General features: G+C 51.2%; 2 protein-coding genes across 2 annotated transcripts; both read right to left on the bottom strand.

Moving 5' to 3' along the window:
- Positions 1 to 3,125: 3,125 nt before the first annotated feature.
- On the bottom strand, positions 3,126 to 14,280 carry ABCF3 (ATP binding cassette subfamily F member 3). The gene is made up of 21 exons (XM_026497570.4): positions 13,938 to 14,280; positions 13,561 to 13,708; positions 13,342 to 13,421; positions 12,782 to 12,828; positions 12,492 to 12,586; positions 12,268 to 12,390; positions 11,843 to 12,109; positions 11,453 to 11,533; positions 11,304 to 11,363; positions 11,150 to 11,206; positions 11,017 to 11,039; positions 10,858 to 10,913; positions 10,553 to 10,753; positions 10,379 to 10,455; positions 9,259 to 9,303; positions 9,048 to 9,180; positions 8,421 to 8,509; positions 8,237 to 8,328; positions 7,918 to 8,050; positions 7,707 to 7,794; positions 3,126 to 7,618 (listed from the first exon to the last, which is right to left on the bottom strand). The coding sequence occupies exons 1-21, from the start codon at positions 14,008 to 14,010 to the stop codon at positions 7,460 to 7,462; spliced, it is 2,127 nt and encodes a 708-aa protein (XP_026353355.2). The 5' UTR covers positions 14,011 to 14,280; the 3' UTR covers positions 3,126 to 7,459.
- A 1,946-nt stretch (positions 14,281 to 16,226) lies between these two features.
- On the bottom strand, positions 16,227 to 25,405 carry AP2M1 (adaptor related protein complex 2 subunit mu 1). Its single transcript, XM_026497584.4, has 11 exons — positions 25,318 to 25,405; positions 23,156 to 23,272; positions 21,023 to 21,288; positions 20,194 to 20,276; positions 19,441 to 19,576; positions 19,210 to 19,351; positions 18,591 to 18,710; positions 18,349 to 18,484; positions 18,149 to 18,246; positions 17,481 to 17,592; positions 16,227 to 16,837 (listed from the first exon to the last, which is right to left on the bottom strand). The coding sequence occupies exons 2-11, from the start codon at positions 23,227 to 23,229 to the stop codon at positions 16,703 to 16,705; spliced, it is 1,302 nt and encodes a 433-aa protein (XP_026353369.1). The 5' UTR covers positions 23,230 to 23,272; positions 25,318 to 25,405; the 3' UTR covers positions 16,227 to 16,702.
- Between the last annotated feature and the right edge of the window lie 169 nt (positions 25,406 to 25,574).

Genomic DNA, 25,574 nt, shown 5'->3' with positions numbered 1-25,574 from the left:
GATCATTCAGTTTCATTCTCAGAAGGTAGCTTACACCCTCATTTCCAAGTTCTTGGAGGGCCACCCTGGGGTTACCTCCATCAGCTATTTTCAGTGGGGCTGTTTGGACCTGAGCTGGTTGCTCCCAGACAGGCCCTCCCTAGAGAACTTGCACTGCACACACCCTACAAAGACGTGTAGAAGTTGTTCTGTGAAGAACCCTCCAGTTGTCAAGGGAGGGGGACTCTCTGAGCTTCACCTCCGGACAGTGTTCATATCAGAATACTGAGTAAATCAGCCCAAGGACAGGGGATTGGCATACCCATTTTACAGAAGGGAAGGCTAAACCTCAAGATTAGCTCTTTGGTAAATGTCAAGTCAGAGGGAACACTGTTTCCTCGGACACCCAAACACCCAGACTAACCCTTCCTGGCTGTCCCATCGTGAGCGTATCAGTGAGGCATGGAGTCCTAACATGCATGTGCCCAGATGATTCCAGGTGAAGTAGCCAGTGTCCAGAGAGGCAGCCTTGTAAAGTCCAAGGCAGCAGTCCATCATTTCCCAGGGCACTAACACGCCAGCCTGGGCTCTGAGAAGACAGTAAGACGGGAGCAGAGACATTATCCCTGAAGAGAGGCCAAGCTAAATAAAAGTGTTTCTTTTCTTGGGGCTGGAATCAACTAATTTGGGTTGGCAACTGTGATTATTTAAGGTTGATCAGAAACTGTGACTAGTACCATATTATGTTTTTGATTAAATATTAATGGGAAAATAATTAACAAATTAGGTTTGTTTCATATAATCTTTTGAAACACGGCAGTATGCCCCAGGTGGGCTGGCCGGCTGCTCCGATGTGGCCCTTCTGGGGCCCCAGTACTTGCTGAGGTCACCACAGCACAGAGCCGCTCCTCACCACCTCAGGTACTAAACATCGAGGTGGTTGAGGCACCTTGCTATGCTAGCGTGGGCGAGCTGGAGCTCTGGGCTCACCATGACTTCAGCACAAGCTCGGCTCAGAGTCTCACGAGCTGGCTGGACCCTACCAAGTTTTCTTTGGCTTTTTAAAAATTTTTTCTAGGGGCACCTGGGTGGCTCAGTCGTTAAGCGTCTGCCTTCGGTTCAGGGCGTGATCCCAGTGTTTTGGGATCGAGCCCCGCATCAGGCTCTTCCGCTGGGAGCCTGCTTCTTCCTCTCCCACTCCCCCTGCTTGTGTTCCCTCTCTCGCTGGCTGTCTCTCTCTGTCAAATAAATAAATAAAATCTTTAAAAAATAAAAAAAAATTTTCTAGATTTCCATTTTCTCACTTATAAAGATAATCCATACCTTACTGGTTTGGTGTGAGAATTAGTTAATTCATGTAAAACGCTTAGAACAATGTTCAGTACACAGTGCTCTGTATATTATCATTAGATCAAGTCACAGTCTTGGAAGAGACTGATATATAAACCAGATATCAGTTTTTAATTAATGTGTCATTAGAAATGCAGCTGACAAGAGACCTGAAAATCCAACTTCACTGGTCGGCACATCCTCTCTGGGTGAGAAAGGCCACACAAGCCAAGTCACAAGCCAAGGAACCCAGACGAGGGTGGAACAGAGTGGGGGAATTAGTGGAGAAGGCTCTGGGGCCTGTGGCGTTGAGCTCTGATGCAGTAGGGCCTCCAGGGCCTCTGAAGGCAAGACCTGCTAAAAAGCCAAGTCACCAGATAGAGTCTGCCTCCTGCCAGCAGGTCTGGGGACCCACTGAAAATGCTTGGTCTCTCATATTTTCTCTTCTCCACCGCAGGATCCTGGCACTCTTGATTCCAATCACATGTCATGTGTTGTTCCAATCACTTAGTCTTCCTTGGCGAATTGTGCCTCATTCACCTGATAGTTCTTAAATGTCCCCCCAACCCTGACACCAAACACAGTGTACAATCCCTTGAATGACTTCTACATCTCAATCATTGTTTATTGGCTCTTCCTAGTTTTACTCTAAGATAACTCTACTTGCAAGTTCTGGGTGTGCCATACATCTGTTCTGACTGTGGAGTTCATGGAAGAAGAAGAGGAAGAAGTCTTTGGGGGTGAAAAGGTTCAGAATGACTATACTCAAGGTCCCTAGCAGTCAAGAAAAACCTAGACTCCTCTACTGATGGAAATTCCCAACTTGGAACAAAGTTGGGAACAGACTGTGTGTAGAACATCCAGAGTGATGGAACAGACTGAGTGTAGAACATCCAGAAAGAACTAGAGGGGGCACGTGTGTGTATGTGTAGAAGAATCTAGGGACAAAGTCTTTGCCGTGGGAGAGGAATCCAAGAAGGAGTCCTTTCTAGGCCCAAGGACACAAAGTTGGAGGTGTAGGTACCTGTCATTTTGGGTGAGGCACCATGACTAAATACAGTGGTTTTCAGCCACAGGGCATCATAAATATTACCTCACTAAAGATCAGTAAAGCAGTGAAGGTCACAACAAATATTATCATCATAATGGCCAACATTTATGGAATGAGTGGGCCCACGATGAGAGTTTTGTTTGTATTATCTTATTTAATATTCACAATAAACCTATAGTATAAGGACCATTATTGTTCTCATTTTATAGATCAGGAAACTGAGGCACTGAGCAGGTTCACTTGCCAAGGTGACATGGCCATTCAATGATAGAATCCGGACTCAAATGCAGTTTTTTCTGATTCCAGAGCTAGCTCCCTAATTTACAAGTTAAAACAAATCAGACTCATAGTCTTTTACCTTCTTCCCAGGTTCAAATACTTCCGAGGTCAGAAGGGCTCCTGACCCTGAGCGTGCTCTGGAGAATGTCACCCATTGTACAAAGAGCTGTGGAACAAAGTGAGAACAGCGATCTGGAGAGATGTGGCGAGGCTGGAAACCCACATACCTTGGTTCTCGGCCCCTCTGCATACAAAAACAGGTATCTGAACCCGAGCAAGACACATCTTTCTGCTTCAAGCTCCTGTTCTGTAAAATGGGAATAATTCAGCAAGAGCCCCTTAACACAAGATTAATGGGAGGACAAGACCAAAAGGAACATTTGTGAAGCATTCCTCAGGGTTAAAAATGCTGTAGTGTCGGCTGACAAACATTCATGTACTCTAATTTAGGGTTTCAAAGGTCTCTCTATATACAGTAAAGCAGGAATCACTTTCAAACCACCTATTTATTTAACATAAAGAAAACAAAAACCTAGAATTACCAACAGGGCATGACGTATACACATTATAATGGGCTGCAATTACACGGCGATTTCTGCCCAACTCCATGCAAGTCGGCGGGTGCTAGGCAGGCTCAGGCGGCATTCCCGCACACACGCTCTCTGAAGCCTGGCGCAGCAGGCAAGGAGGGCTGTGGGGTGGCCCTCCCGGGGTGACATCTTGGTGATGGCCCTGAGCGTTAGGGTGCTCAGGTCTGATTCTGTATCTCCAGAAGAGGCTCTAAGCTGCTGCCAAATCAGTTCTCCCATGAAATGATACCCTTTGGATCCACAGCACTTTACAGTTTATGAAAAAATTTATTCAGTTTATACAAGACCTTGTTTCAATTAATCCATTCAAAGAAGCAGGCAGGACAAACTGCATTATGCCCATTTTGTGGGTAAGGAGAATGTACTCAGGAGAGGTTGACTTGCCCAAGATGCCCTCAGTGGCAGAGTGGGGCTAACCCACCCCAAGGGAGACTCCTCCCTATACCGCGTGTTTTCGGATCACTTAACGATTCACTGAGCACCTAACATGTCAGCCCGTGCCAGGTACTCCCACTCATCAGCTTGCCCTCCTGAGAGAAGCTTGTTCCAACCTCACCCCTCTCCTGCCCCACACAATTAATGATGAGTTTTAAGTGTTGGAATTAAGGACCATTCAGCCTGTCACAGTAGGAGCTAAGTGGCAGCTATGTAGCACTTAAGAGCTGAGGTCTCAAGCCAGCCTGGCCTGAATCCTGCCCTGACACCCACTGTCAACTCCGGTTCCTCATCTGTAAAATGGCGATAATGACTGTGCCAGTTTGCAGGGTTGTGAGGACTGATTTAGTGCAAGCAAAGCACTTACAATGGTACCTGTTACAAAAGACCCCAATAAATATGAACCGTTATGATTGCCTTAGCATGGTGTTGAACAAGGGGAGGTTTAAAAGGATCCCTTTCATTTCACTTATTTCAGGACTCAGGCCAAGAAAAAGAAGCCCTCCCTCATTTGTGCAGAGCTCAAAACCTCTTGCTGAGTCTGCACACCACCCTCCCGGGTCTCACCTCCGCCTCCAACAGCCTGACCCCGTGTCCTTAGGGCTGGATTTTAGTCACGGCCTCTCTGCTGGTCTCCTTGCCTCTGCTCTCTCCTCCTCCAATGTTGTTCTCTACTTTTTTTCACATCAGTTTTCCCCAAATATTCACTTACGAAGCATTTTAATTGAGCTTAGAAGATGCACAGAAGATGCAAAAAAGAGGAAGCCATTCAAGGATATCCAGGCAACCTGGGAACTACGATCTTAACTGCACGCAGCTTGTCATGGGGCAGCACAGTGCCGGGAAATCCACTTGGAGAAGCGTGGGGTTGAAGCGGAGTCCATTGCTCCAGCTTTGAAAACCTTCGCAGCCCTGCAGTCAGATTATGGACCCACCCCGCCAGGTGCCTCCCAGAGGCTGTCATCCAGTCTGCACGCTCAGGCTGAGGCACGGTGCTCTGATGCTATCGGGGTGTTGTTTGGTTTGTATCTGTGGTTGGACCAGAACAGCCTGGGGAGCAGCTCCTAGTAGGATGTTCTGTTCCAAAATGACAGATCAGGCTGGGGCATGGCCAGACAGGGTAAAAGGCACCTTCTCTCCTATTCTGTGCTAAAATTTACCTGGAAATTAGTGAGAGCTTAGCAGAAAGTCTACATCGAACAAATCTCAAGAAAGTAATAGCACATTGGAATAAATATTCTGTGACTGGCATCTCTGAGCGGCAGGCAGATTGGTACAGAGACCCGTCGCACCCTGGTCCACTGGGAACCAACCAGCAGAAGCAGGGACTGAGAAGGCATTGGTGAGTGTGGGAAGGCCAGCAGAAGCAGGGAGGCCAGGATTTCATGAAGACCCTGCAGACTGAGGCCTTTCAACCCCGCCAGCTCTGGACTGGTTTAAAGACCTGACGGGGCCAGGGCAGCTCCAGCACCAGCAGCTGTGGAAGGATCAGCCAGGTTCCCAGTGGTTGGAGTTAGAGAGGGTCTCCACAGCATGAAAGGGGTGGCTGCCATGATGGGTTACCTGGAGTGATCAACGGCAGTCTTTTGTGTCACCTTCCTCTCCCTGTTCTGTGCTAAGATGGAGCTGGGTGACTTGGCCGACATTTTCCATCCCTCAAGACAACCATCTTTTGCCAACTGCCCTCCCCTGATTTCCAGAAGTTCACTCTACACACTTACTGTGGGCTCTTTCTCAGCTGCTACAATTCATTCTTCCTACCTTTCGGAAGTCCCGCAGCATAGGCTTATTATTGTCATACACAAAAGCTCTTCACATTTCTTTCATGGAACCATAAAATTGGAAGCCGACCCAAAGGCTAACCAGTGCTCTTCCAGAGAGCCCTTCTCCAGATCCTGGCAGGGCTGAACAGTCTGAGACGGGAAACTCACTCCCAGAAAGCAGCCTGAGCTACTTAAAAAGTTTTCCTTCCTTTGAGCCCAAACTGGAGTTTGGGAGTCACTCAAGAGAAAATTTACCTCTTTCCTCAAATATAGTCTTCAAATCACAGACCGGTCACCCAAGAATCACTTCGAGTGCTTATGCATCATGTGCTTGCCAGCTAATCCGCACAACAATCTTATAAAGAAACCGAGGAGGAAGGTGTTCCACAAGGTTCAGCGATTTGCTGTGGTTACCCAGCTCATGTTGGCGGCTCCCTCGATTACCAGTGATGTTGCTGGAGTTGATCTCAGGCCCAACTCCAAGGCCTGTGCTCTCTGCACACAAAACCACTGCCGGAGCAGCAGACTCTGTGTCACAGCCCTTCAGCTGCATTTTCACTGACTGACGAGTTGAGGACTCCTCCTATCAGGATTCGCGAGTTACTGAGGGGTGAACGGGCTGAGAGCCCGGCAAACAGGCATGCGTGGAGACTACCCTAGATGGCCCCCAACTGGCCCACCTGCAGGCCTGAGGTGGGAGTTTGGGAGGGGCTGTGAGAAGGCTCTCAGGACTTCGAGGGTGCGCGTGGCATGGCCACAGACATGGCTGTCCTTCTGAGAGGGAGGGAGGCTGAGGAGGCTGGCTGACAAGTGGCCCCTTGGCCAGCTTCCTGTGTCCATCAGCACCTGTTCTGTAGTAAACAGAGCGTTCCTGTCTTTATCCTCCTTTCCTCCAAAACAGGCTCTTTCCTCCAGCTACCTACACACAATAGCCTCAGGGGCTAAGAATCCTAGGTTGAGCTCTAGGACTACAATTCTCCACGAGGCCAGCAAGTTCCTTCTGTGGACTCTTGGTGTCTCCATTGTCTTTCAGGAATGCAAGGTTCCTATTTTAGTGTCTTCTAACAATTACATATAGCAGCTGAGTCCTCAAGAAACAATATTTTAAGTCATACAACCTCTGTTAAACATCTCCTCTCCAAGATCGCTTCAACTGAAAACAAAGTGCTGTTTCTTCCCATTCAAGCCCATTCTCAATTCCCTACTTCCCCGGCCCCCCTACATGGTTCGAGGGAAAATAAAGAACATGAAACCACCCAAGCAAAATGGGGACAAAGATAGTTTCTTGGTTTCTCTTCAGCTCCATCTGAGGGTCTAGATCAGAGAAGCAGGGCGAACCTAAGTCAAGACCACTGGACTGAGCAGTTGACAAACCATGTTGGAGGCCAGGTTATAGCATCAGTTCATTCCCACAAGCAGTGGGGCTGAGGCAGCAGAAACCAAACCCCCTTCAGTGGAGGCTGAGCCTGGGCTATGGGGAATAGCACTCCAGGGATGTACGACGTTGCCCTCGAGTCCACCAGCTCGGCCCACCCGAAGTCAGGCAGGTGACCTCTGAGCCCCAGCGGCTTTAATGACCTCTCCCCTTCCAGAGACAAGACTCATGCTGCCATGGCTTCATCTGCATGATTGATACAAGTGTTACAAAAATCCCAAACCACAGAGCCCACACCCCCTAACAGTGGACAAGCACTGCAGCCCTGCCAGGGAGCAGCAGAGATGAGGCCAGGGAGATGCAGGGGGAAATTTAATTTACACAGCAGCCACTTGGGGCCCAGTCAGAGCCGGGGCAGGGGTGGGGGGATCTATAACCAGAGGGCACCTCCCACTCCTTCCCTTGAAGACCAGTCCTCACACACTTAGATGGGGCTCCCTGGGCTGTGCAGAGGATGCTCCAGTCAAAAGGAGATTTGGAAATAAGGCTGTCCCCAAAGTCAGGGGAAGTCCGTGGCCTGGAGATGGTTGCCTACATGGTGGCCCAGGGGTCTGAGAGACCAGTCCATTTCCTGGGCACAGTCCTCAGCCTGGTGGCCCTAGAGAAAGCCCTCACGGCGGAACTGTTCCTGGAGAAGGGCACGGTACTGGTCAAACCCCCCCTCGACCCGGGTGACGCCACCGCCTTCGCACACCCACAACTCCCGGCACACCAACCGGATGAAGCGCTCATCATGGGACACCAAAATCACACCACCCTGAAAGAGAGGAGACCGGGAAGCACTTAGGGGGGCCAAAGAGGTGCTGAGGCTTGGGGAGGAGTGGGTAGCCTGAAGGCACACTCACCCTGAAATTGTTGAGAGCACGGCCCAGAGCCTCAATCGTCTCCATATCCAGGTGGTTTGTGGGTTCATCCAGAATGTAGAAGTTGGGGCTGGAAGGCAGTACCCAGGGAGTAGGCAGTTATGGGGGGGGAGAAAACGAACTCCCCTGATATGAAGACAAGACAAACATTTACTACTAGAAGAGATGGGGAGAGAAGAAGGCAAGAGCTCACCAGGGCATGGTCATCTGAGCAAAGGCTACCCGGCTCTTCTGGCCTCCAGATAAGCTGGCAACAGGACGCACAGCCAGTTCTCCAGAGATGCCGTACCGGCCCAGCTGGTGACGATACTCCTCCTCAGGCCGCCCTGGAACAGGCCTCACCTCATCAAGTGGGTTCTTGACCTAACTCCCTCCCTTCACCCTCCCCTCAGCCATACCTCCAAAAGCCCATGTCCTTATACCCAGACTCAGGGCTCGTTGCTCAGCACCCCACCCAAGATAGGCCTAGCTGTAGGGGTCACCTCTTTTCTCAACTCAAATCCCTGAGGTACCGGGAAACTTGCGGGCCAGCAGTTCCACAGCACTGACGTTCAGGTCTAGCTGCTCCACGTGGTGCTGGCTGAAGTAGCCAATCTTCAGATTCCTACAGGCAGAAACAAAGGTGGAGAGACGGGGTGGAAGGCAGTGCCCATCAAGGAGTGTAGCTACAGAGTCGTTGGGGCCTGGGGGCTTTACCTGTGAGCGTGCCGGATGCCCCGCACAGGTGCCAGGTCCCCCATAAGCAGCTTCAGCATGGTAGACTTCCCAGCCCCGTTCTCCCCAACCTGTAAAAAGAACCACAAGAACGCTGAAGAGCGGACATGTGTAGAACACAGAAGCAAAGGAAATGAGAATTGGTTCTGACCAATGACTCCTTCAACAACTAAAAAAAATATTAAGGAACTGTACAGAAAAACAAAGGAGCTAGTAAAGACGTAAAGGGAACTGACAGCTGAATACCTACTACGTGCAGGGCATTTAATCCTCCCAAGACCCGACTGAGGTGGCTGATAGCTCCACTTAGTAACTAAGCTAGCAAATGGAAGAGTCAAGCCCTAAAATCTCACCCGAATTGCTCCCTGTTCCGTGGTTTGAGAAAACTCAGATCTGAGCCTAGGAAGATGAAGTCTTGCTCTATGTATTCAGAAAATACCACAACCAGGCTTTCTATCTCTGCAGGGAAGTAGAGCAAAGTCCTTGGCCCAGGCCAACTCCTGCTCCTGCATACCACTTCCCTTTGCAGCCGGAGGATCTGGGCCAATCCACACCACGTGCTGGGGTGGCAGAGTCCCAGCTCACGGAACCGAGAAACAGCAACCATACCACACAAATGCGGGACTCGAGATCAGCAGAGACGGAGAGACGGCTGAAGATGACGTGCTTAGGATCATAGTAGAAATCCACCTCATCTAGTTGCAGAATTGGCGGTGAGAACTTCTCAAACCCATCGGGGAACCTGCAGGAGGTGGTGGTGAGGAACACTGGAGCAGCCAGAAACACAAGCTCCCCACCAGCCTCTCGGCCCAACACTCACTTCATCACCACCTCCAACTCCTTGTCCACAGGTTTCAGCTCTGGTCTGAGGAGAGAGGGGGCAGACTAGATTTATGGCTTTAAAAACTAACTTTATTTGTTCTTATTACAGAAGTAATATATGTTCAGAGAAAACCTAGGAAAAGCTTGTACTCCCACCATCCAGACTACATTCTTATTTTAGAATACCTTCTTCTAGTTCACTATATGCTCAAAAATAGGGTTATCCTTTTTGTAGGTTTTCAGCCTACCAGTTAAGATACCGTGATAAATATTTCAACAGCACAAAAACCTAGGCCTTTGATTTTAGGCTTTCCTCCCTACCCCTCCCCACCAGCACCTCTAGAAAAGTTGGTTTAAGATTAAGCCTACAATGTTCAACATCATTAGTCATTTCAGAAACGCAAATCAAACCCACGCCCACTAGGCTGGCTAAAATTAAAAAAACAGATAATAAGTGTGGGAAAGGATGTGGAGAAATTGGAACCCTCGTACATTGCTGGTTGAAATATAAAATGGTACGGCTGCTTTAGAAAACAGTTTGGCAGTTCCTCCAAAAGGTAAACATAAAATTATCTTGTAACCCAGCAATTCCACTTTGAGGTATATACCCCAGAGAATAGAAAATATATGTCTAGGCGGAAATTTGTACACAAATATTCATAGCACTGTTATTCATAAGAGCCAAAATAGAGGCATCTTCCAATATCCCTCGACTGATAAAGCAATGGACAAAATAGTGTATGTCCTTACAATGAAATACTATCCGACCATAAAAAGAAAGGAAGTACCAATATGTGCTACAACATGAAAGAACCTCAAAAACATTATGCTAGGTGAAATAAACCAGGCACAAAACATCACATTATAGAGTTCCATTTATATGGAATGTCCAGAATAAGCAAACAGATTAGAGAAAGTAAATTAGTGGTTGCCTAGGCCTGTGGGGAACAAGACTAATTCTCAACATCAGTATCGAATGCTCTGCTTTCCTGATGGAGACTAAAGCTGGTTTCTAGAAAAGGGGAGATCTAGAATGGGAGGGCAAGGGGTGGCCTGCAAAATAAGGGAAGAAATCAAGAGACTAGGAGTCAGGGCCCGGTCAAAGGCACTGTACTCACAGCTTCTCCAGCATCTTAAGTTTACTCTGCACTTGAGAGGCTCTGTTGGCATTGTAGCGAAATCGGTCAATGAAAACCTGTGGGTGAAGGAGTGTAGGCACTGGTCAGGTTCCCTCACTCCTGCCAACTCTGATTCCCACGGGATGGGGGCCCCAGCCCTGCCTGTCCCCATACCTGGATATGCTGGCGATACTGCTGTTGTGCCTCATATTCACGCTGCTGGTTGAGGAGCCGCTCCTGCTTGCTCTTGATGAAGGTCTCAAAGTCTCCCCGGTAGCCATCTAGTCGCTGGCTGTGCAGGTGGATGATGTCTGTGGCTATGGCATTCAGGAAGTTGCGGTCGTGGGAGACGACCAGGATTGTAGAGGGCCATGTCTGAGGGGTCACAGGATGGCAGGCCCAGTTTGGGAGAGTAGTCAACTTCCACCCCCCCCCCCCAGACCTTCCCTAGACCTACTCTAACATCTATAGGCACTCACTTGCAAGTAATTCTCCAGCCACAGGATGGCCCTTACATCCAGCATGTTTGTGGGTTCTGGAAAAGTGGGGGAGGATACATTTGGGATTAAAGAGCTACAGAACCTGGATGTTGCCATCCTTCCCCACCCCAAAGTCAGGGTGCCCCATTTCAAACTCACCATCTAACAGCAGAAGATCTGGCCTATAGAAAAGAAGAATGTAAGCCTTGAGGTTTTAGGTCAGCAGCTCGTGACCTCCCATGAGCCAAGGCCCATCCTCCACAGTATCCGTACACAGGCCCAGGAGACTCACCTAGCAAACAGAGCCCGGGCCAGGGCCAGTCTCATCCTCCAACCACCTGAGAACTCCCTAAAGAAAGAGAAATCACATCAGGGGTAGGTGTTCACCAGGACAGGCAGAGGCAGAGCCAGAGTGTTCAGAGCCAAGAATGGCAAGGGCCACTCACCGGGTGGGCTGCTGCTGCATTTTAGGGGTAAAGCCAAGCCCAGCAAGAATGACTGATGCCCTAGAAGTGAAGAAATTGAAGAACCTGGTTGAAACAGGTGACAGAAGGGAAAGGTGAAATCTGAAGAAGGGAAGGGGAATTTTAAATACCTGGCAGGTGCCTTGTCAGCCTCAATTTCCTCCAATTTGGCATATATTTCTGCCAACTGTGCAGCTTCTGAGCCCTCAGCCCTGGAGTGGGAAGAAGAGCACTCAGCCTGAATGGCGGCAGTCTAGGGGGAATGCCCTGTACTCTATGCAGTTGGAGAGCAGGCCACTGGCTGCCTTGTTGCCAGGACAGGAACAGACTACAGGAAGCACCTGTTCAAGCCAGTGAGGGCAGTGGGCACTGTGGAAGGAACAGGGCTTTACAGCTCCACAGTGCCAAGTTCCAAGCTCGGCTGCTTCCTAGGATGAGCATGCGAGTTACGGATTGTGGCAGTACAACAGGCACTCTCTGAAGAACCCCGGCTTCTGGATATTCCCCATCTGGAGCCCTACCTGCCAGCAGCAATCTGGGCGCTGAGCTCCCGTTCCCTCTGCAGAAGGTCCTCTCTCATGGTGTCACTCTCTAGCACACTCTGCAGGGCAGGGGTGTCATCTCCAGCAACCTCCTGCTCCACGTGCAGCAGGGAAATGTGGGCTGGAACTCGCAGGCTCCGAGTAGCCAACATCTTCAGCAGCGTCGTCTTCCCCAGCCCATTGCGACCCACCAGCCCGTAGCGGCGGCCCCACGCCAGGTTCACATCTGCTCCAGCCAGTAGGACCCTGCAGGGGTAGTAGGAAGAAGACAAAGGGTGCTGCTCTAATACAGCAAATTTAACCACAAAAAACCTAATGTTATTTTAAGCCCCATTTCATCTATCCAAATTCTCCTTTAATTGGAAAAAGAAAAACGTTACCCCTCCCCACTGCCATTCCCTCACCTATCGCCAAAAGACACATCGAAGTTCTCAATTCGCACATCATACGATTTGTTCTTGCCAGATGATTCCAATCGACTCTCCTTTCTGCTGCCTGCCTGGCTGGCTGATGCCTCTTCCAAGACTCTTTCAAAGGGAGAAATGAATGGCTTGTAGCACTCCCGGCCACCCTTCCATCCCAATAGAGACTGCTCTAGTCTCTTCTCAGCCCTTCTTGCTAAACTCACAGAGGGCTGGTCTTGAGTGTGTCCTTCTCTGAGCGCTTCTCCTGCTTTGCCTTCAGTCGAGCCTCAGCCTTCTCTAGCTTCTTTGCATTCACTGTCTAAAAGTCCAAACACAACTATTTCAGCCTAGGTTGCAGGCTCACAAAGGAGCCCCCAAAAGAACATCTTAAGTTACCCTGGTTTCAGTGAAAGACATAATCAGAAACCCCCAGAAAAATCCTCCAATATTTAAAGACAGTCCACTTCCACCCCCACCACAGACACAGCCCCCTCCCTTTCTTTCTCCTCCTCACCGAGGACTGTTCCCTCTTTAGCAGTCCTGGAAGTTTGGTGCCACAGTCTGTAAGCGATAAGAAAAGCAGTCACCTTCTCCCTGAGGGAAGGGAAACTAACATTTTGAGTAACTAATATGAACCAGACACAGACACAGACATTTAAAGGAAAGCCTCACAATCCCAGAAACAGCTATCATCCTCCCCATAATTTCAACCAAAACCCAAACCAAAAAACACTTCGCAGATTAAGAATACAGACACTGAGGCAGATAAGCAACTCCTACAAGCTCATGCAGTTGAATAGAAAGTCACAAAACTGGTAAGTAAACCCAAGTCTGTCCAGCTCTAAGGCCCATAAGCTTCCTACCCTACCTAGGAGCTTGGAAAACTCTCCAACCCTATTCTCTTCATCAGTGGCCTCTTTTGCTGTCAGCAAAGACATCAACTAGCTTCTACATCCCTGTTCTGTTGAAAAGGGGTACCAGGAGTCCTGGGCTCCAGGGGAAGGCTGGCTGGATGGGTGGTGGAGGCTGAGACAAGGGCAGAGAACAGCTAGTTCAATCTTCCCTCGCTCTCACCGTAGTTTTCTGTTATCTTTGACAACTGGATGGGGGCGTCTAGTAGCACCTGGCTGTTTCCCTGGGTCTGCGGCTCATCCCTTGAGGGTAGGAAGAAAGCGCAGAGTTAGGAATTGAATACAAAAGCTCTACGTTCACCCGACCTTCTTCCCTTACATCTTGTCTCCCTACCGTCCGCCCTCCCATCGCCCTCACGAATCCCCCTACCCTGGCACGTACAGGCGCAGAGTGTTGTACATGCGCTGGCACACAGCCCTGATGCCCGCGTCATCCTTGCTGTCCCCGGACACCTCCTGCAACAGTTCGCCCACCGCTTCCACCAGGTCATCCACAGACTCGAAGTCCGCGCTGCCGCTGTGCAAGACGCCTGGGCCGGGCGTGGCAGGTCGAGGAAGATACCGGGTAGGGTAGACATACAAGCAGTTTTAGTCACCGAAATACGGCCCCACTCCGGGCTTCAGACCTAACTGGCCCTCGGGACAAGAGGTCACGCAGAGGAGAGGCCTAGCAGCGGTCCCCGGCACTGCCCTCCCTTAGTCTTTCTCCCAGTGACTTCCATTTTGGCCTCCCCAGCGCGCAGATTCGGTTCGGCTCACCCGTCACGTAGTCGAAGACCTGTCCGTCAATTTCGGGGAACTCGCTCCGCAGGATTTCAGCGCAAGTCGCCATGTTCCAGTCGGGCTCCCGTCCGCGCAGGCGCCGTTAGACCGCAGCCAAGACGCGCCTCCTGCCGGTCTCCCAAAAGCTCGCCCCTCCTTCCAAAGCGCATGCGTAGTGGTGACGTAAGAAAGGCACAGGGTGCCCGGAACCCGGTGGACCGGGTGAACGGGGCTGGAGGAACCGTGCGCAAGCGCCGCTCAGAGCCTACGTTCGAGCTGCTCTCTCTGCGCTTGCGCAACGCCGTTTCCGCTGAAAAACCGGCCACATGTGCGGTTCTCGCTGCCTTCTGGGAGGTGGAGCTCCGAGAGGCGGCGGCGGCAGAGTACAGGGGCGCTCGCGGTTTATCAGGGCACGAGGCACCGATGGTCCCGCGGATGGGAACCTCCCAAGAGACGGGCGGTTGATAAAGCACACGGGCCTCGCTAGATTCTGTGTTCTCTTGAGGCGCGTCTGTCTCAGCGCGCCCAGCCAGGTCCATTTTGGAGGCCGCCGGGAGCTTTGCTGATTCATGCTCGGTCCCTGAGCTCTCAGAAGCTCCCTGCACAGTTCTCCGCGGCCCACAGGTTTTGTTCTGGTCCCCATGACCTACGGGCTTGTTGTATTGACCTGGTGGCTAGTGTTAGTTCTCTCGCCTCTGACAGGTCAGCATACCTCTGCGAACTGTGCCCACTGGGTCCTAACATCACCCTAGGGCACAAGCTCACTTACCGCCAAAGGGCAAGAAAATGAGATAGGCCCATGCAAATTCATTGGCATTTATTCTCTACCTACACACCCCAGACTTCTCTACACCTGGAAGCTCCCTAAATGAGTGTATAAAGCTACTTTGACTGATTCCCTCTTGAAGTTAGGAATTTCCCCCAAATTATGCTACTGCTTTACATTTAAAGTGAGTATTCTTCCAACTTAGCTCTAAGATTTTCACCTAAGATCCACTATCCTTTTGCCATGGAGAAGGATCCATCCAACTAAAGTTTAAAAAACTGGGGCACCTGACTGGCTCAGTCAGAGGAGCATGCAACTCGATCTCAGGGTCCCGAGTCTGAGCCCCACGTTAGGTGTAGAAATTACACAAATAAAACTTAAAAAAAAAAAAAAAGTTTAAAAAAGCTAAGCTACTAGATCTAACAACCACTTTATAGGCAAGAGATGGAAAGAGGAATTCTGATGGGGAAACTACAAACGATGGCTTCTTCAACATTGTAAGAGCTGAGAGAGAACCTGTTTATAGGTTTTAAAAAGTGAGGGGTGCCTGCGTGGCTCAGTTGGTTAAGTGCTGGACTCTTGATTTCGTCTCTGGTGGTGATCTCAGGGTCATGAGACAGCCCCACATTGTACTCTATGCTGGGTGAGGAGCCTGATTAAGATTCTCTCCCTCTCCCTCTGCCCCTTTCCCACTCCCCGCCCCCTCTCAAAAAAATAAATAGCATTCACAGACCACAATGGACCTTGTTTAGATCCAGATACAAGTTGTAAACAATTTCACAGGACTCTTGGATTAAGTGTGAACACAAATCATGAGATACTAAGGAACTGGCCATGAGTTGATAATTGTTAAAGCTGAATGATAGGACATGAAGGTTCATTGTATCTTGATACTTCTGTTTATATTTGAAATTTTCTCTAATAGATTTTTTTTTATCTTTAAAATGGCTGAAGCCAAACAAGGGAAAGATGGTGAGGGCAAATGTGCTTTTATCTGCTCCAACACACCAGCAGGGTATGGAACAGTCCCCTCAAGGACAAGCTTATCACAAGATTCTTTGGAGAGGGGAAGTTACAGAAAAGAGAATTCCTTTTATCACCCATTCACCAATGTTTGGGAAGCCTGGGTAATTGGGAAGAGGACATTTTTGAGAGATCAGTTTCTCAGGATGGCGGGAAAATCCAAATGTAAACCTTGCTTAATCTCTGCTAATTAGAAACTACCTACCTAAAGGTGAAAGTGAATTAGGGATAGAATCTCTACCCTCAGGGAACTGAGACTAGGTGGAGGTGCTTGCCCTTGAGGTTGTGTTTTGGGGAGACAGGAGACCTGGGATAACACCAGTAAGGATAAGGGCTTGGATAACCTTGAAGGGCCTAACAATCGACACAAGACAAGAAAAGAGCCTTAAGAGAGTTCAGCATATAAAATTCTACTCATAGCAGGCCGCGTGAGATTTGCGAAGAGCAATCCCATCAGTCCCCCTCCCCATCCATCTTCCGCATTAACACTTAGCAACTCCGCTCTACAGAGTTTATTGGGTTTATAACTGGACAAAGTCACACATGTACAAAATGAAGCTCACACTATCCCAAAGCAGAGTAGGGATTGAGGGCTGGGGATCCGTTACTGGCCTTTGGGGGAGCTCCGAGGTGAGGGGCAGCCAACCCTCCCACTCCAGAGAGATGTGGCCACAGGGGAGGGGAGGAGAGGGAGCCCACCTGGCTTTGGTCACAGAACACAGAGCCTGGCACTGGGCCAGGGCAGACAGATGGATGGTGGAGTAGGAGTCCCAAAAACCACCCTGCCCAGGGAGCCCAGGGACTGCTCCACCAGTCCCGCTCGCAATGTGGTTGGTCCAGACCTAGACTCAGGGGCTGGTGCAAAGGGAAGGCAGCAAAGCAGGAGGGAGGAGACACTGAAGTGTGGTGGCCCAGGGCACCCAGACCTGTGGAAAAGGGCGGGTGGGGAGGCAGGCTAGCTGCTACTAGGCAGCTAGCAGCGGGTCTCATAAATGCCGCTGCGGCCAATGTAGCGCACCCATTTGATGACATCATGGTCGCTGTAGTTCAGCTTCGGTTCAAACACCTTCAAGTAGCGCACCTTGAGGCCAGAGGGTGCGAATGGCACCTGGGCAAGGGACAGCTCCAGTTAGGAGTGTAGTCTTCCACTCACAGCTGCTCTCCTCTGGGAAGTTCTGTAGCCCTGACCTACTTCATCTCTATTACAGGTGTTTCAATGATTGGGGTCCTGAAAGAAGCTGGGGAAGCTTAAGAAGGCTCTTCTTAAGAGGTTACTATAGAAAGGCATATCCAACAGTAACTAATAATCACCTGGGTTTGAAGTCAGGCCCTGCCTGTGATAACTTGAATCAATTCCTTTAATCAGCAGGAGGCAGCAACCAAAGACCCACTGTAGAACTTATCCTGCTCAATATTATGGGCTTAAAAAATAAGGTGGAGAAAATTATATGTCTAACATGCACAAAGCAAAGTCAGCCCATTCTCCTGTCTGTAAATAATTTGGCATTCAAGCAATCTAAATTTTTCCAAAAAATTGTTTTATGACAGCTTAAGAAATCAAAGATTTTTATCAGCGTGAATAGTAATTTCTAGTAAGGCCTGAAGGCGGAAGGAATGGGTGTATGAATTAAAAGTCACTTCCCCTCTCTAGGTCTCATCTGCAGGTAGTAAGGTGCAGAAGTTGACCTGAACAATCCTAAGACCTTTCTTAGCACACCCTGCCACAGCTCTAGGCCCTTCCTTTGCCATACCTCAAAGTTCATGGAAATGGGGGGTCGAGCCCATTTCTTCTTGTCATTGGTGGGCAGAAGTTCAATCTCTGCGCTGATCTGCGATTCCTTCATGCCTGCCATGCGCTTGATCCTGGGAACAGAGGGGCAATAAGCAGCAAGTGCCCCTGATAGCTTGGAGGAGTTTCAAGGTGGAGGGTGCTTTTTTGGAGGGATGGGGGCGGGGGGAAGAGAACTGAAGAGCTTGTGGGAGATGCCAGGACAAAAAGTATGGGGAAGACCCTGATAACCACTTGCTATGGAACCTTGGGTCTGCTATTCCTTTAGCACTGTGGGCTGCAGTTTCAGCTTAGATACACAGGCATGCTATCCCCTGCTCGCTATTCCACAGAAATATTACAAGGGCAAACAGGGAAAAACATGAAAGCATTTTGATAATAAATGCATGCATGCACCCAGGTGCAGGCATGTGCACACTCATACAGAGGTATAGGGGTGACAGCACAAGCAGAGGCTCCTGAAGAAACAGGCACCCCCCCAACACACACACACACACACACACACACACTCTCTCTCTCTCTCTCTCTCTCTCTCTCTCTTTCTCTCTCTCAAGAGAATGAAGGTAAAACTTAAAAGAGGGTACACCAAGGCATCTTGAGCCCTGCAGTGGCTTTGTGAAGGAGACTCACTTCCACACGATGGCGTTTTCACTGGCCTTGTACTTGGCCTTCCCCTTCATGCAGATCACCTGTACCCCGCTTGTGTTCAGCGGGGTTGGGATCCTCACCTAGAAGTGATACACCTGTCAGGGAGCTCGGTCAAACCCTGACATCAGCTGCCTCTACACCTGGAGACAGTGTTTCCTCCTTCCCAAGTCCCTTGTTCTCACCTCAATCTTCTGAGCCAGTAACGAGGGCTTGAAATTAGACTTGATGACCACCTTGACCTCCAGCTTGGTGCGTCCCACTTCTCGCACTAGTGGGATCACCCGGAAAGGAAGGATGATGTCCTTGGTGGTACGATACCTTTAGGAGTAGGGAGCAAAGTTGGCACAAAAGAGCCTGTCCTCCTCCCTCTCCCCCATCTCTCTTGGCCAGCAGCACCCCCTGCCTCCTCACACCCCAATGGCACCTCATTAGCTCAAACTCTCCATCTGGTGGGATGAAGCTGATGCTGCGTTCAGAGTCAAACTTGCTGAGTCGCACACACTGGTGGAAGGTGCAGTCATCGATGGCAATTGATTGCTTCCCACTGTGAGCAGGGGCAGAAGGTCTCCTCGTTGGTACAGAAGAGTGGCAGGAGAGAGTTGGACTGGGAGACTATCGCACCCCCAAAGGCTGAGTGAGGCCTGAACTACAGACTGTGGAAAACTACCAGAATGCAGCTTTTTGACTCAGGGGTCCCTGATGCTGACTTAGGGGTGAGTGGGAGCTTTGCAAGCTCATCACCTCAGCAGAACTTTGCTGCTTAGGACCCAGAGGTTTCAGGCACACTGGGCAGAGGCCATCATATGTATAAAAGAGTCTCGGCCCTGGGGATCAAACAAAGGGGCCATCTCTTCAAGTAAGATGAGGACAATTCTCTCATCTCTTGTAAGCACAGATGTCAAGAGCAACCAGGCAAGCACACCCTTGGGAAGAGGGAATCTGCATTACTGCAGAAATGATATCTCAAAAGAACCTGTGACAGAACAAGCCCTGCTCAGCCCTCCAAGGTCCACCCTCTCCCACCAGCAACCCTGCTCAGGCACCTCTTGCTTGTTTCATCAGCTGTGCCTTTGCCTTGCTTCTCAATGACAATCTTGTCATTCATCCCAAACTTGCACTCAGGCATGCCACTCAGGTAGCTCTTCATCACCACCCGGCCTGACACATGCGCGCTCAGCACCTGCCCTGGTGATAGATACATGGGGACATCTGAGTTAGAATGAGAATCCTGCCCTGCCCCTGCCCCTCCAGCTTCATCACGAGAGGGCTCTCACCCTGGGGGGACATGAGGAGGTTCACACTCTCCAGCACATCCAAGAAGAGCTCATTCCGGCGATACTTGATGCCCTCCCGCCGCCATCCAATCTGCCCGGTCACCTGGCTGGTGATCTGGGATTGCTCTTCTTTTGTCTATGTGGAGGGACAGAGAAAAACACTAATGGCCTCATTCTTCTCCACCTTCAATGATCCTGTCTCTATCCCCACTCCACTCTCACTCCCCTTCCCTTTTAGTCCCCACCCTGTAACTCATCCTCCCCATAAGCTTCATGCAGCAGGGCCTGAAGAAAACTGGAGCAAAGCTGCAAAGGTGGAAGCTGGGGGAACAGCTTACCTGATGCTGGAGGCCAAAGGGCCAATGTGATGCCCACAGGAAGCAGTAGGGGAGCACAGACGGGAAGAGGCAGGCAGAAAAGAAGGAGAAGGCAGCTATAAGGCCTGGGTCCTAGAGGAGGGCCCACGCTCTCTCCTCCTGAGGAACACCAGGCCTCCAGGGCAGCCCACACCCTTCCTTCCCCCAGTGCAGAAGGAAACTGCTTGAACTGTATTCCCAGTAACAGAGATGCTGAGTCGGCTGCTCCTAGGGTGGAGGGCCACATACAGCAGAACAGGCCTGCAATCGTGGTAGAGGGCTCAGGTCAGCACTTCCTGTCAGAGGTGGGCTCTTGAGTCAGCTGGGACAAGGCTGGGGGGGGGGGGGGCTCGAGGAGGATGGGCCCCACCCTTGCTGTGGCTGTCCCACTGAATACCTGGCTCTTGATACCCTGCTGAGTGATGAAGGTTTTCAGTGCGCCTGTCTCTGAATTCTGTGGATAGCCAAAGTCCAGGATCTCTGCAAAAGGAAGGGAACTATCAACTCCTGGAAAAAACTGAAGGCTTCCTCAGTCCGATCCCTCCTCTGGCCTGGACATATCTGGCCAACACAGCTCTAGAAGAGTATGGGATCATCTGCAGCAATGTCCTCTAGTTTTGTATCATTTACTGGGATTTGTGCTTCATAAGAGAACAAAGTTAAAACGTCAGATGTTTTCACAGAGAAAACCAGAAGAATCTCGTGGCCAGTGGGTGAGAGATCAAGAAGCACTGAGTCCTTAAAAAACAGACTCTGGGAAGGTAGAAAGACTCTGTTCCTTTAAATCATACCCTACAGAGGAACAGAGATAATGCAACCCCAGAAGTTGGTAATATCTCACCCTCCTTCAGGCTCTGAGGCAGCTGTTGAGATAGAAAGCTGGAAGGTCAGTGAACTAGGCCCAAACCACAAAGGTAAGAGGGAAATGTGCTTAGCTGCAGGAAGCCCAGCTACCAAGCCCCACAGTTAGGTTCCTAGCCCCCTGAAATATCTTTTGGTCCTCCTCCCCTTCTCCCCACCTCCACTCGCTAGCCTATTTCTGTGTTCTACTTCAGAGCAGCCTTTAGGGCTGAATTTAGACTGGCCTTTTCAAGGCTCAAAAGACCAGACAGTCAGGAAAAGAAAGTTTACAGGACACTGGAGGGAACCTCACACGTGCTCCTACCTCCAGGCTAGGCCCTGTCAGGTCCATCCCCACCCTAGGCCCACCGCCCTGCCAGCCTCACCATCCAGCAGCTCATATATGAGCACAAAATTGTTCTTGATGTTCTCCTCGCTGATCTTGCCAAAGTAAGCAGCCATTACGTCACACATCTTATAGAGGAATTCGAAGACCATGGCAGCATTGACATTCTGCTTGGTGACAGCTGCCAACCAGATGTTGGACCGCTTAACATGGAAGAAACTGGTGCGAGCGATGTTGGTGACGGGACTGCGCACCTGCTGCCGGGCGTGGATAACATTGACCCGAAAGGCATCCACTGCATTCCTCCTGAGGGAAAAGGGTACACAGGGGCTGCTCAGCACCCCGTCAAACCTCATTCCATGGGGATCAACCACAGCTGCTAACAATCTTTCCCCCCCTTCACTGCTTAAGTCTGACACATATCCTGAAGCCAATGTCTAAACCACTGGGGCAGTTCCCTTGTGGCTCCCAGCAGAGGCATGGGAGGAGAGCCAGAGCTGAGCTGGTATCTGAAGGCCACCAGAGACAGGGAAGTCAGGTGGGAATGACAGGGGGACAGGTGTAGTGTTAATAAAGTGAAGTCCATCAGGCTTAAGGAGGTATGTTCCTGACTCCCAGGCGTGGCCCCAATTTCCCAGCTGCCACCTCTCTACCTTCTCAGTAAGCTCCACACCCAAATGAGAAAGATACCCTGCTTCTTCTTCAGTTCTCCCACTTGTGATCCTACCAGTGGGGAGGCCTCGCTCTTCTAGAAGTGAGACAAAGCCAGCGTGACTTCAGAGAAGGCTCTAATCTACCGAGGAAGAAGCACCAAAGGGCCATGGAGCTGGGCCATTCATTCCTGTCCGGGATCCAATTCCAGGACAAGTTCAGGAATTGAAAACAGATGAAGAAAACAATGATGGGGGGCAGGGCCCCCCACCCACCTGTACCTGGGTGGCAGCTTGATAGGCTGCTTACCTATTGCTACGGCAGCCAATGAGATGGGATGAGAGAAATGACGCCAGCAAGAAGAGGAGAGTGACAGCAACGAGAGAGAGGATTAGACACACAACACACTGGGGTGGGCAGCACACACCATGAGGTGGAAGCAGACGAGCAACAGGCAAGGGGTGGAAAGCATAGCAAGGCACGCAAGACAGTATGTACCCTGGCTTAAGCAGGTCCATCCAGGGCAGGAGGGGGTGCAGATAGGTGTAGCCAGCCAGGTTCAGGCAAGCCAGGCACTCCCACAACTCTAGTTCATGCCCACCACCAGCCAATGGATAAACAGCCGCAAAAGCCAGGCCAGCCCACTAGCCAGAGAGCTGGGAGCCAAGGAGCTAGGGCACTGCAGCAGGCCCATTCTGTAACTGTCTATCCTAAGCTCTTAAAGGAAGAAAAACAGGGCAGCATGACCCAGAGGAGCCTAATGTCATTAGAGCTGCTGAGGCTAGGATGTGTCCCCTCACCCAGGAAAGAACAGTGGCATGCAGGGTGGGGCAGAATGAGAAGGCAGGCCGTGCCTCCTTGTTAAGGTGTGAGGGACCCAGAACAAGGAGCTCTTCCAGGTCTACTCTGATAGGCCAGAAAGGGCCGCATGGCCTCCCTGCCCTTCCCTCAGTGACCCGGAGAGTGCCTCAGGCTTGCTCACAACCTCTCTTCTAGGAGTGGCCCAGAGGAACTGAAAACAGCTGAGTCAGCAGCCTGCCTCCTCCTGAGAAAGGGAGTGGGAGAGGATTTGGCAGCCTGGAGAGGCTTTCAAGAGAATCCAGTGAAGGCTCTCACCATGAGAAGGCTTCTGAGAGCCAGACTTAGATGGACTAGTACCACCAGCCCAGCCACTAACTTTACCCCCCGGAAAAAGATCTCCCTCCTCCTCAAAGGAGGAATTAATCTGCCAGGGCAAAAGCACTCATCTCCAGCAACTAGGTCTGTCACTAAGGGAAGCAGAAGGCAGCAAGGGCAAGAGTTCCTAAGACTGTGGAGGCCACACCATTCCACAGGTCCCACCTATTGCAAGGCCAATACCACCAGACCTAACGGGAACCAGGCTGTATTAGCTGAGCTTCTTGGATGCAGCGAGGGATGGGGGTGGCCCAAGTCAAGTCTCTGGTAGGAACGGACCTGGTCCTGCATGCTGGGGAGGAGGGATGAAGGGTGGGGGCACAGCTGGCTCAGCCAGGGGACTCACCCGATGTCATCTCGGTAGACCCGGGAGATGAGCACCTCCCCCTTGTGATTATAGATGAATAAGCCTCCAATCATGGCGGCAGCTCAGTCTCCAAGGCCCATCGCTCTGAGAACAGACCTAAGACAGGCGGAGGCAGGGTAAGGGAAGGCCTGAGAACCTCTGCCAACATCCCCTGTGGGGCTGTGCAGGTCACTGGCTGGGCTTTTTTTCCTGACTCAACCCTCCAGTAAGTGACCCTGAAGCCCTCCCCAGGCATGCCCCTCCCCTTAGCCAGGCTCCAGTTCCTGTTTATCCCACACTGGAAAGGAGAAAGAAATGGAGAGGGACTTGGGCCCAGGATTCTAAGGCCATTTTGACCCTCCCTTTTCTGGGGCTGAGCCCAGAGAGTATCCCCCTCCCCCTCTTCACAGTGCTGAGCTCAGCACGGATCCTTTTTGGCCCCTTCCTGTGCAGACTCTCACCCAGACTCTAGCCGGTGAGTCACTGTGAAGGCCTGCCTGCGGCTGCAGGAATGGCGGTAGGAATTACTCCACTTGGTTCAGGCCTGGGGCCCCCAGGCACAGCTTTAGGAGCACCCGGTCTCTCAGGCTCTACTACCCTTCTGAGAAGACAGCAGGGCCTGAACCTCGGGCTCTCTAATTCACAGAAGTCTAAACATTCCAGGAAAGGGTGTGCAGGGCATGGGGAGGAGTGAAGGGAGGCCTTAGGCCCTGACACCGACCCAGGAGTGTGGCTCCAACCAATCCCAGGCAGTCAGATAAGCAGGCAAAAGAGCAGTGTAGAAAGGCCCCAGCCCTGGCAGACTACACTTCAATGACCCAAGCTTCTTATTAGTTATTTTTAACCACCTCCCTTTCAAAAAGGGAGGATCCCTCTCAGCTCCCAAATGCAATAAAAATAAGGGGGTGAGGGTATAGGTTCATAAAACGAAGAGATCAATCAATCCAGCTGAAAGTCTATGATTCCAGACCCATGACATAACTCCTTTCTGGCCTGAGTACCTATAAGCAAGGGGCGGAATACGTGAATTATCCAAATTATTTGGGTCAAACTAATTTAGACTGTTTGCAAGAAGAAAAAGGGTTAATTTAGTTCTAGATTTCCTGAATTAGCTCTGGTATTAATTTCACAGGGCAGAGGGAGTTTAGCAGACTTTTCTAAACTGGAAAATAAAGCCTATTACTGTGGCCATCAGGGTCTCCCAAACTCAGTGAGCGGTCTCTCAAGGTGGTGGTGGTGGACGCATTTCACCCCTCAGTCCCAAAGACGCTGGGAGAAGAAATGCAAAATGGAGGTAGAGCCCCGGGCAATGAAGCAAGTTCACAGGTATAAAGTGGTAGGGACCTCAGAGCACCAGAGGAGCAGAGGTGGGGCCCAGGACAGGAAGGGAATACTGAGTTAAAGGGAAAGACTGGTAGAAACAGCCAGGCGGTCTACTCCAGGTGAGCCTGCAGCAGCAACAGGCTAGGGGGGAATGTGGGGGGACATCTGGAGGAAGGAGTTTCCAGTGTGGCAAAGGTCAAGGCTTTGAAGAGGAAAAACAGCAGGGAGAGACTGACAGTGGTGAATAAGGGAAAGCTGGGGCTGCGTAACTTGCTTTGGGGTTCAAGCGTAGAGGCATGAGCGGGTGGTGGGCTTTTCGCCCTGGGGAGGAAGACGTCGCGGGAAAAATATGGCTCCACGGGGGTGCGGCGGCTGTCACAGGCCTGAGGAAAAAGCCGCGGGGTGTCACTCAACTGGGGGGAGGGGGTGCCGCAGGGTGGGAGGCTTGTCACAGTCCAAGGAGGCGGCACAAGGGGGTGTCACTGTCCTAGGAGATAGGGGAATTGTCCTTGCGCTGAGATGAGGAGGCGCCAAGGAGCAGGGGGGTTGTCACGATCCAGGGGAGGGGGGCGCCGCGCGGCGTCCCCACTCTGGGAGGATTCCAGTAAGTCTCCCTCTCACGGGAGGCGCCCGGACGGGTCAGGTGGAGGGCGCCGCTCCTTGCCGGTCCTGCAACCGCGCCCCGGGCGCCCCCGCCCCGCCGTCAGCTCCCTCCCGATCTGAAGGCTGAGGCCACTCCCGGGTGTGGGCAGTTTTCCGCGTAGCGCAGTGCAGGGAAGGGCAAAGCTGGGCAGCGGGGCAGGCGTTCTCCCTCACCCTTGGCCAGATCCCGAGCTTACCTGGTGTTCGCGGCCCCCTGCTCGGCCCGCCCGGCCACTCTCCAGATCCCAAGATGTCCGCCCGCCCCCTGCTCGCCTGCCCGCTGCCTCGGCTTTCACCGCAGTGCCGCGGCCCCGCCCCGAACACAGTTGCGCGTGCGCATCCGGCGATGGCGCCGACTACATATCCCGTCAGGCCCCTCAACCGTCTCGCTTACAATTTTAAGCTTTCTAGGTTTAGCAAAACTACAACTACCGACGGCCTTCGGCGGGGTAGG

The sequence above is a fragment of the Ursus arctos genome, unplaced genomic scaffold (assembly GCF_023065955.2).
Source record: "Ursus arctos isolate Adak ecotype North America unplaced genomic scaffold, UrsArc2.0 scaffold_4, whole genome shotgun sequence".
Classification (NCBI taxonomy): domain Eukaryota; kingdom Metazoa; phylum Chordata; class Mammalia; order Carnivora; family Ursidae; genus Ursus; species Ursus arctos.
Note: the sequence above shows the minus strand (reverse complement) of the source record. Positions and strands in the feature narration are given on the sequence as shown.